This window comes from Octopus sinensis, linkage group LG10 (genome assembly GCF_006345805.1).
Source record: "Octopus sinensis linkage group LG10, ASM634580v1, whole genome shotgun sequence".
In the NCBI taxonomy this organism is placed as follows: Eukaryota; Metazoa; Mollusca; class Cephalopoda; order Octopoda; family Octopodidae; genus Octopus; species Octopus sinensis.
In genome coordinates this window covers 28,698,427-28,715,604 of record NC_043006.1, presented here as the reverse complement: position 1 = coordinate 28,715,604, position 17,178 = coordinate 28,698,427, and the positions used below count along the sequence as shown (strand labels likewise).

Genomic DNA, 17,178 nt, shown 5'->3' with positions numbered 1-17,178 from the left:
CATGATGCTCTTATGGTGCAACTCAGTCAACAACATTGACTGTTTTAGTTAAAGCTACAGTGTTAAATCTGCTCAGAATTATCTCCCTTCGGTATTTCCCATTGATAACAGCTAAAGAGCTAGAAACACTGCATCTGGGAATCTGATAGGGGCAACACTGTGCAGATATGTTGTTTTTACACTTTTTACCTTGAGAGAGAATTTTTTTCTCCAGGGTAACTGCAGTAAATTTGTCTTAAGAAGTTCAAATGTGCCACAAACATATTTTAACTAACCTACAGTGTTAAATCTGCTCAGAATTATCTCCCTTCGGTATTTCCCATTGATAACAGCTAAAGAGCTAGAAACACTGCATCTGGGAATCTGATAGGGGCAACACTGTGCAGATATGTTGTTTTTACACTTTTTACCTTGAGAGAGAATTTTTTTCTCCAGGGTAACTGCAGTAAATTGTCTTTAGAAGTTCAAATGTGCCACAAACATTTTTAACTAATACAGTGTTAATCTGCTCAGAATTATCTCCTTCGGTATTTCCATTGATAACAGCTAAAGAGCTAGAAACACTGCATCTGGGAATCTGATAGGGACAACACTGTGCAGATATGTTGTTTTTACACTTTTTACCTTGAGAGAGAATTTTTTTCTCCAGGGTAACTGCAGTAAATTTGTCTTTAGAAGTTCAAATGTGCCACAAACATATTTTAACTAACCTAAAGTTCACTTGTGCCTAAACACTACTTTGTGCTGATGCTGCTAAAAATAAATAATAATTCATGGATTTTTGCAGAAAAGCAAGAATCCAAACAATATTCATTCTTTGTACATTCTGGCAGATTTGAATGTGAATATAATGATTGCCATTGTTTTACATTGCTGAGGAACACCTCTTGGCATTAGATGGTGCATGTGAGCAAAACATACATAATGGTGCTAATGTTATAAATAATGTTTTTATATTTTCAGATTATTGTTTCTTTAGTTGATGACCGACCAAGCTCTCTAAATTTCTCGAGTTCACTTGATCTGCAAGAGTGGACAAAAGCTACAAATGTCAGACTTCAATTTATGCAAACCAACACATTGTTGGGTCACTTGATGGCTGTAAAGAGACAAGACGTCACTGTAACAAGAAGGGTGAGTCAAAGAAACTACATTTTGACTATGAAATTTCTCTGACAATGTTTTTAAAAATTGGCAGTATTTGATGCGGAACTACTGTAACAATTATATATAGGCACAGGAGGGGCCATGTGGTAAAAAGCTTGCTTCACATCCACATGGTTCCAACTTCAGTTCCACTGTGTGGTACTTTGGGCAAAGTGTCTTCTATTATAACCTCAGGCCAACCAAAGCTTTGTGAGTGGATCTGGTAGACAGAAACTGAAAGAAGCTTATCGTATATATTTGTGTGTGTTGTGTATTTGTGTGTCTGTGCTTGTGCGTTCCCCCCCCCCAACATCACTTGATAAACGATATTGGTGTGTTTACATCCTTGTAATGTAGTGGTTCAGCATGGACACAGTCAAATGACTGAAAAACAAGTAAAAGAATAGATAGGTAGCCATTATACCAATTTTTTTTCTCTCCTTGTTTCTCTCCTCGTTTCATTCTGTGTTCCTTTCTGTGGAAGAGCGTAGGCTCAAAACGTTAAAGACTTTTTCAATTCCCGAGTGTTATACTAATACATCTGTTTGTTTTCTACACCACCTGTCTTCATCTTTTGTTTTTTCGTGAAGTCTCCTATATATATATATATATATATATATATATAATATATATATATATATATATAATGTATGCATTGTTGGAGCATACTATATACATTATTTGTATATAGTAATGCTGAGTGCTTTTTACATGGCACAAAGCACAGGCAAGATCAGTTTTGGCAAGGCTTTTACAGATGGATGCCTTTCCAAATACCAACCACTTTACAGTGTGTTCTGGATGCTTTTTAAGTGACACCAGCACTGACAGGGTCACCAAGTAACTTGCAAGACAAAAATCTTTTGAGAGGGGAAGGAGCATTGGAGGAAGTGATCTTGTGTCAGATGATGAAAGGTTATAATGAGACAGAGGTACAGAAGCAGATATCTTGCTGTAGAGGAGGTACAAGATTACCCAACGAGAGAGAGAGAGAGAGAGAGAGAGAGAAGAGAGAGAGAGAGAGAGAGAGAGAGAGAGAGAGAGAGGAGAGAGAGAGAGAGAGAGAGAGTGAGTGAGATCAGGAATGAGGACAGAAAGAGGTGTGCTGTCGTAAAGAAGATACAGTTACCCAGCCAGAGGGAAGAGCAAGAGAAGGAGAGAGAGAGAGAGTGAGAGAGAGATCGATCAGGAATGAGAACAGAAGCAGGTGTACTGCCATAAAGGTGATACATGGTTACCCAAACTGAGGGAAGAGCAGGAGAAGGAGAAAGAGATTAGGAGACATCAGGATAGAGATGGTGGCAGCAAAGTGCCAGGCATACTCACAAGGGACTGGGATCAGGATATAAATAGGATGGTCAAGTAAAAGAAAAGAGAGATCGATGGTGGCATGTGCTAGGGCGTACCCTTGGGGTTCGAAGGTTATAATATAACTGGCAGGACATTGCCAAAGAAGTGTGAGTAGAGAGTGGGGAAGGGGAGTGGTGTAAGTGGTGAAAACCTGGTATATAGAGGTGGGGGGGGGTCTACCAGACAGCAATGATACAAAGAAACAAGGCCATGGGGACAGGATTGGGGAGTGATAGGTAAGTATAGTGCATGAAGGAGGAAATGTGAGGAAGAGAAGATATGTTGGGATGTAGTTTAGTTTGTTGGGGTAGGGTGTGCGAAAAGTTTTATTGTTATGTGTGGGTGGAACACACAGGTCAGTGGGGGGTGGGGGTGGAGGTTAGCGGATAGCAATGATACAGTGAAACAGGGCCAAAAGGACAAGATTAGGGAGTGGGAGGTAAGCATAGTGCATATGTTTGATAAGTGCAAAAAACTCTTGGACCTTGACTCGCTCTGTTAACTCTGCTAAATATTAATATATATATACATACATACATACACACACCTGCTCCTATATGTATGTACATGCACACATAGTACACATATATATCTATACCTGCAACAGGGATTTTCATAGAAAAAAAGCACCTTTTTGGTGTTAATATAGTCCGGTTTGAATTTTTTTTCTGTGGAAGGAAGAGCAAGCCTTCTTCTATCATACTCTCTATTTTGGTCGACTTGCACCGCAGGGTCTTGGAGGAGATAGTGTTAGTTGAAGGCTACCAAACCTGCCATACACAGACAACTTCAGCTTTATATATATAGAGATTTAATGCTGTCTGAATTTATTATGTTAATGCTAACATAACTATAATATATCTAGTTTTCTTTCTCCTTCCTTTCTAACAGTACTTTTACAGTATCCGAGACATCTCTATTGGTGGCCGGTGTGTATGCAACGGCCATGCTGAGCGCTGTGATACAAAAGACCAGAAAAATCCTGACATTCATTATTGTAGATGTGAACACAACACTTGTGGTCGGCAGTGTGAGAAATGTTGTCCTGGATTTGAACAGAAGAGATGGAGACCTTTGAAGACAAATGAGCTTTTTACGTGTGAACGTAAGTAGCAAAATACCTGTTATATATGTATGTGAGTGTCTGTGTGTATATGTATGTATATATATAGATGTATATGTATAGATATATAAGTATAGACGTATATGTATAGATGTATATCTATAGATGTATAAGTATAAATGTATATATATACATGTACATGTATATATATGTATATATATATATATATATAGATATATATATATGAAAGACGGTTTGAAAATGCAATTTTAAAACATGTTTATTCACTTTACCGGTTTCACTTTTGTAGAAAAAGATTGTCAAAAGTAACATGTAAAAGCTTGGTTGTGTTAGGTACTGGTTGTCACAAAATACTACAATACATATATACATTCTTTGATAACAAGAACATGTTCAGAACAGTTTACAAGGGAAAATCTTGGGAAAATATAAAAAAGTTTAACAAGTTCATCAAAATATGTATATAGATTTATCTATATATATATATATATGTATATGTACATATATCTATGTGTATATATGTGTATATATATATATATATATATATTATATAATATATATATATATATGGCATATGGCGTTAGGAAGGGCATCCAGCCGTAGAAACATTGCCAGATCAGACTGGGCCTGGTGCAGCCTTCTGGCCTCCCAGACCCCAGTTGAACCGTCCAACCCATGCTAGCATGGAAAGTGGATGCTAAATGATGATGATGATGATGATTATATATATATATATATATATATATATATATATATATATATATATATATATATATATAGACGTATATATATGTATACAGTGCTCGGGTTCTCTGTGGGAATGGTTATCATGTTGAGGACAGATATCAGACATTTAAGTCAAGAAAGGAAAGACAGATTTGAAAGCTAGAAGTACATGAATAATACACAGAATTTAACACCCCACCCTAAAAAAAAAACCCAAGAAAGTGAACAGCAAAAGAGTCACAAAGTAGGAATGGTGTATAAGGTGTAGCAGGAGAGGTATTGGTAAGTGCAGGGAAGCATGAAACTTTTTTTTACGGATGCAGTGTCCCGAGTGCTATCAATGGATGTGAGTAGTTCATTCCAGTTTTTACCAATTGTGAGCATAAAAAATGGTTTCAAAAGTCACATGAGGGGTATTTTATTTTATTAATCCTGGAAGGATGGAAGGCAAGGTTGACCCCGATGGCATTTGATTTCAGTACGTAAAGGACTAGATCTAAATACCATGAAGTATTTTTGTCTGATGTTCTTCTCATACTGCAGATTCACATAAAAAAATGGGTTACTTACACTACATTTGAAAAAATTAGGGATGCTCATAACTTGGAACAATTTTTATCATAGGTCTATCATGATCAGCGTTGACCTAGGGCTAAACAACAGCACTACCAATGATTTCAGTTATTTCAATGTTTAGCTCTAAATGTTTTTCCTCCATCTCCATTTCCTCCAGCCTGTAACTGCCACAATCACAGCAGCAGGTGTATCTATGATGCTGAAGTTGACAGGAAACGGCTTTCCCTTGATATACATGGAAGATATTCAGGTGGAGGTGTTTGTCAAGATTGCCAGGTAAATATCTATCTTTTATCTGATACTTGTTTCAGCCATTGGACTATAGCCATATTATATATGAAGTGTATATACATTGTATATGTATAGGTACAGACATGGCTCCATTGCATCAACCCTGAGCTGCTTTGTCTGCTAATTTTTGTCTGATAATTTCTAATGCCTGCCCACTGGGCAGTGCCTGTTTGTGTCAACAGGACTTTGGTAAGTTTGGAAAATTTTTGCTAGAATTACAGTCCAAAATTGGAGTATGTCTTCCACAATATAGCGTCTTCCACTATATAGCATCTACCACAATGCAACATCAACTATGATGCAGCATCTACCCCAGTGCAGTGTCTACTATGATGTAGCATCTACCACAACGTAGCATCTTCCTTGATGCTGCTTCCGTCTTGCTCCAAAATATGGTATATAATTTATGTTTCAGTCTTCTGTATTTTCAACTTCAAACATTACATAATTTGTTTAAAAAAGGAATATTTCTTTATCAGCATTTCACTGAAGGAATCAACTGTGAAAAATGCCGTCGAGGGCATTACCGAGACAGTAGGGTTTCAATAACTTCGAAGCATGCTTGTAAACGTAAGTAAGCCCAGTCATTTTAAATTATTTTCCCTAACAAATCCCAATGTCTACATAATAACCTGTGTGTCAAATAACTTTGGTTATTTTTTGCAGTTATCCTGGGTATAACTTTAAACTGCATCCAGTTGTGGGGCCAGATTTGTGCGTTTCAGGGTTTTGAGGAGTGTGGAACGACTTCTTAGCCACTGTTGTTCCCTGGTTTAATCTGACTCAGAGTAGCAGCACTTGTCAGGGTCCCAGCTGTGAGTTGATTTGAAACTCAGTTGAGCAGATGCTGCTCATTAGCCTGGAGGGGTGGATAAGCAACCCATCAAGTGGAAAGAAAATCTAAATTCCAAACTTTTGCTGACTTGTGACCATACCCAGCCATAGAAAAGTAAACCCGAAGGTTTACTTTGGGAGTAAACCCCATGGAAAAATCAAAACCTAGATTCCCTGGAACAATTCTATGTTGTCTATGACCTCAGTCTGTCAACTCATGCAAGGACGTTGGTATCAAATTATAATGACCATGCTGTTCTTTTGCATCTGTCAATGACATAGAGAGGTAGAGGACACTCTGCATGGACAACAGCCTATCTTCCATACCATTCAGCTCCTGGGCTTGGATCCTATCGAACACACTGTGTTGGAGAGATAGAAACGAACTGTCTTAGTAGGACAGACAAGCAGGATTTTCATTCAAGTCATTAATGATAGATGATGGCCAAAGACTGAATTATTGATTTCTTATCCTTTGACCAGAGCTATGTTTCATTTTAAGGGAGTATTTAAATGTGCATTTAAATACATAATTCCTTCTTTTAAAATAATCGATATTAATTACATTTTCATTTAGGACTGGCCTTTCAATAATTCTTTCTAATTATGGCATGAAACCAGCAGTTTTGAAAGGAGGAGGCAAGTCAATCACACCGACTTTGATACTTGACTGCTTCTTTGAGAAGATGAAAGGCAAAATTGATATCAGCAGGATTTGAGCTCAGAATGTAAAGAGCTGGAAGAAATACTGCTATGCATTTTGTTCAACATGCTACCAACTTTTCCAGCTCACTGCCTTTTGAGATGCTCTGTGTTTCTTTCAATTACTTTAAATATAACAAAGAATTTAGTAAAATAACTTGGTTACCATTAAGCTAGTGTTAGGAACATAAATTGAGATTAAGGTTTGATCGAAGATTTTAATTCAAAACTTATGAAAACAAGACATTTGTATTCAGAGCCAGAGCCGGTTTCAGCTGGGTTGGTAACGAAAGGGTTAAGTCTTAAATAATAAAGCAACATATTAGCTAATGTAGACTTAGATTCCCAAAACATGAAATAGTAACTAGGATCATAGGTCTGTTCAATCAGGGTTAACTTGGAGGAGGAACACTACCCTCAACTGTATTCTATCCTCCCTTTAACAACTACATTATGATACTTTCAGTGATATCATCAGCATCATAAAACTCCTGTAATGCTCTACTCTAGAACTGATTGCTGTTTTTGTTGTTGTAGGATGTCAATGTCGCGGTCAGTTCTCAACGGGAGATTGTGATCCCAATACTGGACAGTGTCTCTGTAAACGGAAATATACTGGAAGGAACTGTGACCGGTAAGATTCTTTCTAGTTCTTCTACCATTGGATTCCTGCACATGCTCTGCTCTCATGTGTGTGTATTATGTATGACATGTGTGTGTGTGTGAGTTTGTGTAATTCTATAGCACCAAAGATATGTAGATGCAGAAAAAGAACTAGTTATTGATGAACCAGAAATGTATTTGATGTAAAATAAAATGTTATATGAAAGTAGGCACAGGCGTGGCTGTGTGGTAAGAAGCTTGGTTCCCAACCTCATGGTTCTGGGTTCAGTCTCACTGCATGGCATCTTAGGCAAGTGTCTTCTACTATAGCCTCAGGCCGACCTAAGCCTTGTGAGTGGATTTGGTAGAAGGAAACTGAAAGAAGCCTGTCGTATATATATATATATATATATATATATATATATATATATATATATATATATATACACATACATATATATGTATGTATGTATATATTTAGGTGTGTGCATGTCTTTGTTTGTTGCCCCACCATCGCTTGACAGCCAATGTTGGAGTGTTTATGTCCCCGTAACCTTGCAGTTCAGCAAAAGAGACAAAGTAAGTACTAGGCTTACAAAAAATAAGTCCTTTAAGGTGATTCTCCAGCGTGGCTGCAGTCAAATGACTGAAACAAGTAAAAGAATAAAAGCATATATATGATAAAAGTTAGTCATCAGTTAGTGTTAGCTTCCACTAATTTTTTCACCTGTTTCGCGTTTGCAAAGCTAACTCTTTGGTTAGTTGTGCCCACCACTGTGTGTGTGTGTGTTGTGTGTGTGTATATATATATATATATCACTAGCCACTACACACATTTTTTTCTCTCCTTGTTTTTTTCTGTGTCCCTTTCTGTAGAAGAGTGTAGGCTCAAAATGTAAAATACTTTTTCTATTCCTGAGCGTTATACTAATACATCCGTTTGTTTTGTTCACCACCTGTCTTCGTCTTTTGTTTTTCCCGTAAACTCTCCCTATATATATATATATCTACCAACCAGTAAACTCACAAACTAGATGCAGTGTAATCTTATCAGTGATCTGTTTACAGATTGTGCAGTGAAAATTTTGACACAGAATTACAAATAATAAATGCTTAAATTAAGTTTTTGTGTGGTTTTGAATGGCTAATGTACATTTTTCTTGCTGAAATTGCATTAATTTCTATGCACGATCACTTATCTGACAAATGCACCTCCAAACTTTCAATTTAATTCTGTATTTCATACTCTTTCAGATGTAATATCGGCTACCATAGTTTCCCTGAATGTAAACCCTGTGAATGCAACCAGATTGGTACAGTAAATCGTGTCTGTCAGATTCCTCGAGGGAACAGGGGACAAAAACAATGTCCCTGTAAACCTAATTACACTGGTATTTACTGTGACTCTTGTCAACAAGGATATTTTGGGTTCCCTGATTGCAAACGTTAGTATTTTCTTTGATTTCTTTTCAGTATTTTCAAAAATAGTGTCAAACTGTATCTTCACTTTGGTTCTCAAATGCTTTTAATATAGTTCACTCATCCAATTTTGCATTTGGAACCTTTTGATTCCTATTTTACTCTACTGGACCTCCATGGCCATTCGATGTTTATATTAAAAATGTCCTACTGTATTTTTATGTAATTAATATTAGGAATTGTATTAAAAAAATTAACCATTTTGTGATCTTTTCAGTTTGAACGGCAGTTTTTAACATAATTTCTAGGTAACTAAAAAATTTTAAACTTCGTATACTGGTAGAATGTATTTATAAAACATCTTTTTCTCTTGGCTTTATTGAGAAAATTCTATAGTTTCTAAGATATTTGTTGTTTTTTTTCTTCAATTTCTGCAATTTCAACCAATCAGTAATGTCTATTGAGGTAAAAAACATTCTGTGTTGTATGAATATGTTCCTTGTTTAAGAAACAGATTGGGTTTATTTACATTTGTGAAGAAAAAAAGATACCCTCCCCCACCCCTAACCCTAACCCTAACCCTAAAACAGATTGAAATGCAATAGATCGATACTAGGGTCATAATTATGGGTGACAATTTCATATGACACTGCTAGAAAAAACTGCCGTTCAAACCGAAAAGATCCCCATTTTGTACATTGTAAAATTATATGCAATTTAAGGCACATAAATTTTACCAACAAAATTTTATGTGGATCCTGGTTGACAACCACTGACCTACAGGCACTGACTTGTAGATCTCCTGGATGGATCTTGAATGCATCAGTCTTACCAGCCTGGTAGGTTTTACAAAGGTTTTGAACAGTGTAGTTCCTCTCTTGATTAACTTACACATTTAAAAGAGCAAAATCAAACTAATGTGTGGGTAAGATGGATCTGTAAATCTCTGAATATTGTAGGCACTGATTTAAAATTTTCAAATTCTTCACATCGCCTTCTTTAATGTGTTTTGCTTGTGGTTCAGTCCCTCATCATCTTCCAATTCAGAACAGAAAAATCTTAGAAAGTTCTGAGCAAAGAAGGAAACATCAAAATCAGGAATGGTGGAAACATGCTTTAAGAAAGGAAGTTTCACATTTCTGTAAAATGTAGTTTCTTCTATTCACAAATAATCCTATGCAGGTTTTCTGAAAAATCAGAGAGGATGTTCATATATTGTTTTTCAAATTTTGGCACTAGGTCAGCAATTTTGAGGAAGGGCTGAGTGGATTTAACTGGTACTTATTCTATCAGCACCTAAAGAATGAAAGACAAAGTCGACTCAGGCGGCATTTGAACTCAGCAGATGAAATGCTGCTAAGCATTTTGCCCAACATGGTAACGATTCTGCCAGCTGGCTAACTTAGGAAGTCTTTATCATAATCATCATCATCATCGTTTAACGTCCGCTTTCCATGCTAGCATGAGTTGGACGATTTTGACTGAGGGCTGGCGAACCAGATGGCTGCACCAGGCTCCAGTCTTGATTTGGCAGAGTTTCTACAGCTGGATGCCCTTCCAAACGCCAACCACTCCGAGAGTGTAGTGGTTGCTTTTACGTGCCACCGGCACGGGGGCCAGTCATGCAGTACTGGCAACGACCTCGCTCGAATCCTTTTATACATGCCACCATCACAGGTGCTAGAAGGTGATTTTGGTAACGATCGTGCTCGAATGGTGCCCTTTTATGTGCCCACAGGCATGGAAGCCAGTTGGCTGCTCTGGCAACAATCACACTCAGATGGTGCTTTTTACACCCTGCTAGCACGGACGCCATTCATCGAATTTGATTTTACTTTTGATTGGTTGATTGGGCATCAGGTCATCAATTTCGGGGAAGGGGTAAGTCATTTACATAAACCCCAGTGTTCAACGGCTACTTATTTATTGACCCTGTAAGAACAAAAGCAAAGTCAACCCTGGCAGCATTTGAACTCAGAACATTAAAAGGACAAAATACCACTAAGCATTCTGCCTGGTATGCTAACAATTCTGCCAGCTTACCGCCTTAGTAAGCCCATATATTAGTAACTCTAAACCTTCTTAATAAACCCTCTCTGGACTCTACTTATATCTCTATAAGTGATTTATGGATAGTTACATTATAGGGGAAACATGTATTGTGAGGTGAATATCTGAACCAACTTTTTAAACAGCATATCTGTAGGAAATAATCTGTGTGCATGCATGGCCATGGGATTAAGAAGTTTGTTTCGCCATCACATGGTTCTAGGTTTCATCTCATTGTGCAGTGGTACTTTGGCCAAATGTCTTCTCCCATAACTTTGGTTAAATTTCAAGTCTTGTAAGTTAAACTGAAGGGATGGAAACTGTGCGGAAGCCAGCCCATCTCATGACTTGTACCTAGTTTTGGGCTGAGCCTTAGGAAAGAGATGACAGAGGACCAAGGTAATTAGCAATTTACAAAAGTGATATCCTAAAACTACTTGGTATGCTTGTATATGCAGAGTCCTTGTCTCTAACTTTTCTTCTCTTTCTACCCCATCAAGTAGTCCTCCAATTCTCATCTATCACTCCTCTATCTATGGCACTACTTGGCTGCTGTTATCACTGGAGGGTCAAGCTGGTACATATTACATGCCCTCCTTGCTGGTTACCCCCATCGTTCCTCCCTTTCCCTCTGGAAACACTTCCATTTCTCATTATCATCCCAGCTCACACCATTTACGCCAATCATCACCTTTTGTGTGTTCAGCTACTGATATCTCTCCTCTACATTGCCTCATTTTTAACATCTTTGGCAAAGTACCTTCTTATTTCTGTCATTACACACCACTTACTATAGCCCCCTTATGTAACTCTTGTACCTCCCTATCTATCACCCCTACACCTCTCACATTATTCTGGTACTTACTGACATATTCTTTTCCCTGAACCATTTCCATATCTCTCACCTTACACCTCTCTTGAACTGGTATTTCTCTCAACTCACTCACTACACTCACCCCCATCCCCACCTTTCACCTCTGTTACTCTTCCTCACACTCTAGGAAAGCATCTACTCTCTCCTCCTCTCTCATAACTCACTGTCTATATCCTCTCTTATGCTTCCCTTCTTGTATTTTGAGAGTTTTGCTCTGATAATCTATCACTACCTTACTTTTATCTTCTCAACTACTCCCACCCACCTCTGTATAGAATACAGAGTAGCCATGTATCTTCTCTATGGCAAGACAACCTTGCTTGTCACTTTATCTTACTTTAGCCTATCAATATCCAGCATAAAGACTTCTTCCTCTCTCAAATACTCCCCACTTAGCAGTGGGGGCTGTTTTCCTTTTTCTTTTTCCCTGTTCTTTTTCTCTCTGGCAAGTTACTTCACAGTCTCACTAGTGCCAATGGTACAAAAAAGGCATCCAGTACATTCTCTAAAGTGGTTGGCATTAGTAAAGAACACCCAACCATAGAAATCATGCCAAAGCTGACATTGGAGCCTGATACAACCTTTTGTTGAGTCAGATCCTGTCAAACCATCCCACTTGTGTCAGCATGCTAAGTGGATGTTAAATGATGATAATGAGGTGGATAGCAATGAAGATGATGACCACCTGACCTAGGGTGCAATTGCTAGAGTATATTATATTGTGTTGTATTTTATCATATTGATATATTTTCTGAACGCCTTACTTCCCTGGGCATGGACACATTGAAACTCCGACGTCTGGCAGCTGACTTGGCAGACACCCATAAAATTATCAACCATCGTACAAACAATAATTCTGAGCACCTTTTCAAACTCCACCCGTCTAACACCCGTGGACAGATTTACAAAGTCAGAAAAAAGCACAGCTCCCATGACTTTAGGAAACATTTTTTCACGCTGAGAGTTGTTGAAGCATGGAACAAACTGCCAGCATCAGTTGTTAGTTGTCGGAGCACTGCATCCTTCAAAACTTCCATGCTCTCTGAGATTCACCAACACTACACTTGATTTTCTCCCCTCATTACACACACAAGCATGTATCTGACTCATACATTGTTCGCTTTCCAAACTTTATATGCACTTTCTGACAAGTTGTGGTGCACCTGAGCACTGTATACAATAATTTCATTATTATTATTATTATATTTTATATTATATTTATCTTATATATCATACTCTATTGTTTTATATTATATACTTAGAATTGTTAGCACACTGAGTGAAATGCTTAATGGTATTTCGTCCGCCACTATGTTCTGAGTTCAAATGCACGCCAAGACTAACTTTGTCTTTCATCCTTTCAGAGTCGATGAAATAAGTACCAGTTATGCACTGGGGTTGATGTAATCAACTAGCTCCTACCCCTGACTTCCCCCAAAATGTTCAAGGCTTTGTGCCTAGAGTAGAGATAATTATATAATATACTTACAAAGTCAGTAAATAAAAGTATAACTTAATGTACTTCTTGTATTTTTGCAGGCTGTGTATGTAACAGAATTGGTTCAAGAGGTAGTCATTGCGACAAGGATTCAGGTCGGTGCCATTGTCATCCTGGCTTTGCAGGCCTTTCTTGCAACCAATGTGCAGTTGGCTATTTTGATGTGCATAACAATTGCAGATGTAAGTAGTTATAATTTCGTACAATCTTACCTTTTACACACTCACACAGACAGAGAGAGAGAGAGAGAGAGAGAGAGAGAGAAAGAGAGAGAGAGAGAAATAAATATATAGATATATATATATTATACGGGCAAAACGCCCATTGTCCAATGGACGGTGCTGAGTTGTCAAACATTTAAACCAAATTTTCTCAAAACAACTTGTCCGACCATCCCATAGGCCTCCCCTTTGAGAAATACTGATTTGAGACACCAGCAAAAGAAGAAATAAAGATAGACTTTTTTTCTATTCCAAAGAAAAAAAATTTTATTCACACAAATATACAACCAAAGAATTTAAATTACCAATAATGATAAGGCTGTTGACTGGGAAAACACAAACATGGTTTAAACAGTAAGCTTGGCAGGAAAGAAGCATGCCTTTAAGCAGTACAAAAACAACAAAAAATGGAAGGCGCAGTTATGTACAGGTTGACAAAAAGCTGGACAAAAATGGCTTTATCGATCGCATTCTCACCTGGAATCGATTTTTGTAATTTTTCAAGCCCTGATACCGTCGGTATCTACATATCAAATTTGAGCGCAATCGGATGGAGGATGCCCGAGATCCGAGAAGACACACACACACACACACAGAAGAGATTTTATATAAAAGATGTGTATACACGTGTGTGTGTGTGTGCGTGCATGTGTGTGTGTGCGTAATTTGATGAATGTTCCATGCTTAGATCGTGAAGTAATTGTACACGAATGTACATGTAAATAATTGCACATGTATGTTGTATAGCATATTATGCACAATCCAGCAATTGCTCAGGCTCAAAATAACATGGTTTGCTACTCCATGAAGAAATATAAGGAAAGAAAAAGAAAATATACAAGAATTTAAGAAATGGGGTTAAGGTAAAAGGGAAATAATTCTGTTCATGGAATCTAGGTTATGTCCCTTTAACCGGTTAACCATAAATTGTTAACTCTCTCAGAACTGAACCCATAGGGTTTAACTTTACCCTCTAGCTAAACGTACGATTAATAAATTTGTTTTATTTAATTTTATTTCAAGGTAGTTAACATTTGTCTTTTGAAGATTTGTTTTCATTTCATTATTTCATATAAACACCCAAAACTTTGATAAAAAATAAATTATAATTATTGCATGTATGTCTGCTGTATTTCCTGATACTACCATGGTATCAAAAGCATACTTCCAAAAATACCCATCATACGATGGTTAACACTCTACTATAATATAATATAAACCAAATAACGCTTTTTAAATGTTGCTTTTTAATGTTTAATGCTTTTTAAATGTTGCCCATTATATATCGTCATCTGTTTGCTAACATCATGACCTCATATTTTTATGCAGTGTGCAACTGTGATGTGAATGGCTGCACCAGGGAAGTTTGTGACCGCAAATATGGCCGGTGCATATGTAAACCAAATTTCTCAGGTGCCAGGTGTGATCAGTGCCGAACAGGTTACTACCAGTTCCCTCAGTGCTACGGTATGTTACAGTCTCTCACTTAAGTTCCTTACTTCCATATACTAAGTAGAGGTTGTATAATACAACCCGATGTGTTGCCTTGTCTTCTTCCAGCATTATTTAACATATTTTTAATTTGATCTTTTATCATTTACTTGTTTCAACCATTGGACTGTGGACACACTGGGGTACTGTGTTGTAGGGTTTAGCTGAACAAATCAACCCCAATACTTATATTTATTTGGGTACTTATTCCCTCAGTCTTTTTTGCTGATTCAGGGATGTACACAAACCAACACTGGTTGTCGAGTGGTGGGGAGACAGACAGGAACACACACACTCACACACACACACACACACTCACACACACACACACACACACACACACACACACAACTATAGATATGACAGGTTTCCACTCAGTTCTTGTCTACTAAATTCACTATAGTTGAAGATACTTGCTATAGTTGAAGATTCACTATAGTTGAAGATACTTGCCCATAGTGTCACACATGACCAAGCCTTTGTAATATTCTTTTCTATTCTAATAGGAAATACATACACACACACATACATACATAGTCTTCTACTATAGCCTCGGATCGACCAATGCTTTGTGTGTGAATTTAGTACGTACATATACTTACGTATGCATATACGTACGTATGCATGTACATACGTGTATGCATGTACGTACGTATGTATGTTTGTAGATGCATGCATGTATGTACGTATGTATGTACGTATGTGTGTATATGCATATCAGTGGTAAATGTAGTTCCCCACCACTTAGTTAGTAGTTAGTTAGATCTTCCTGTTCAAAGAACATTAGGCTAACAAAGCCTGCCTGTCATCTCTGTCAAGTGCCAGGCCCCAAGCTTCATCCCAGCTCTTGTCATCACTTGCAAGATCTGTCTTCTTTTTATGCCCTTTCTTTCTGGGACCCTGCAGAGATCACTGATGACACAGGTATAGAAATCAGGAGGTATCCATTCTGGTTACATCCTTCTGCTGGACACCAACTGACTTTGTGTGCACGAGAGTCCTGATTGTCTTATTATTTCCAGGTTGGTGGCACATTTTCTGTATGGAATGTGGTGTAAGCATCTTTGCTAAGAAAATGTCCAATTTCTTCTCTAGTGTGTTAGTCAGAGGACATGATTCACTGCCATAGAGAAATACAATGATGGACTACCCTAAATGTACAAAAACTGCTGACAAGAGACATTCATGGGTGAAATGATTGCCCTTAATCACAAACTACAACTGGTAATTCAAAAGCCCTGTCATTGCAAGAAATTACATGCAAGTGTGCATACATGCATTTGTATGGCTCACCCTCATTGTTATCAATTTCTTCTTATCCATGTTTTATTCTGCAGAGTGTGGCTGCTCACAAGTTGGTTCCAGAGATTCAAACTGTCGAAACAATGGACAATGTATGTGTAAGAGAAACTTTGCTGGACGTCAATGCAGTCAGTGTGCTCCAGGATTTTACCGCTTCCCAGACTGTATCCGTATGTATTGCAATTATCCATCCATCCATGTACTTATATATCTGTCTGTTGTCTGTCTGTCTGTCTCTCTCTTTATCTGTCTTCCCTGTTTTCCTGTCTGACTCTCTATCAATTTATTTACCTATCTGTATATATGTACATGTGGAGGAGTGGTTAGAGCAGCGGACTCGCGGTCGAGGGATTGCAGGTTCGAATCTCAGACCGGGCGATGTGTGCGTTTATGAGCGAAACACCTAAGCTCCACGCAGCTCCGGCAGAAGGTAATGGCGAAACTTCTGTTGACTCTTTCGCCACAACTTTCTCTCACTCATTCCTCCTGCATCTTGCAGCTCACCTGCGACGGACCGGCGTCCCGTCCAGGTGGGGAACCTATACGTCAAGAAACCGGGAAACCAGCCCTTATGAGCCAGGCATGGCTTGAAAAGGAAAAAAAATATATGTATACAGATGAGTATATGTATGTCTGTATCTTTGTGATTGACTTAATGTTGTCTCACTGAGAATTTGTGTGTGCGTGTATGCTATAGGAATTCAGATGTAGAAATGTTGCACAAAGAGTACGTGAGTATGAAAGATGATGTGTGAGTGTTTGTAAGCATGTGCTATCCACAGGTGCTTCAGACTTTGATGCATTGTTATCTTCATTATTTTACAGCTTGTAATTGTTCCGATAGTGGCTCTGAAGGTCAAACATGTAACCAGGCTACTGGTCGATGTCTGTGCCGTCGTAATTTTCAAGGTTTCAAATGTGACCAATGTAAAAGGAACTACTATAAATATCCCCAGTGTATAGGTAAGTCACAATATTCTGACAGAAAAGTTTGTCTTTTCTGTTGTGCTTT

The 17,178-nt window shown here is 37.9% G+C and overlaps 1 protein-coding gene across 1 annotated transcript in view; it reads left to right on the top strand.

The window, feature by feature from the left end:
• The window catches only part of LOC115216169 (laminin subunit alpha-like), a 140,633-nt gene that overhangs the window by 48,522 nt on the left and 74,933 nt on the right, over positions 1–17,178 (top strand). Inside the window, 10 exon segments of the mRNA XM_036506943.1 lie at positions 964–1,134; positions 3,388–3,601; positions 5,040–5,158; positions 5,653–5,743; positions 7,247–7,343; positions 8,567–8,757; positions 13,194–13,334; positions 14,703–14,840; positions 16,202–16,336; positions 16,992–17,129. Of these exon segments, the coding sequence (XP_036362836.1) occupies positions 964–1,134; positions 3,388–3,601; positions 5,040–5,158; positions 5,653–5,743; positions 7,247–7,343; positions 8,567–8,757; positions 13,194–13,334; positions 14,703–14,840; positions 16,202–16,336; positions 16,992–17,129 (1,435 nt within the window).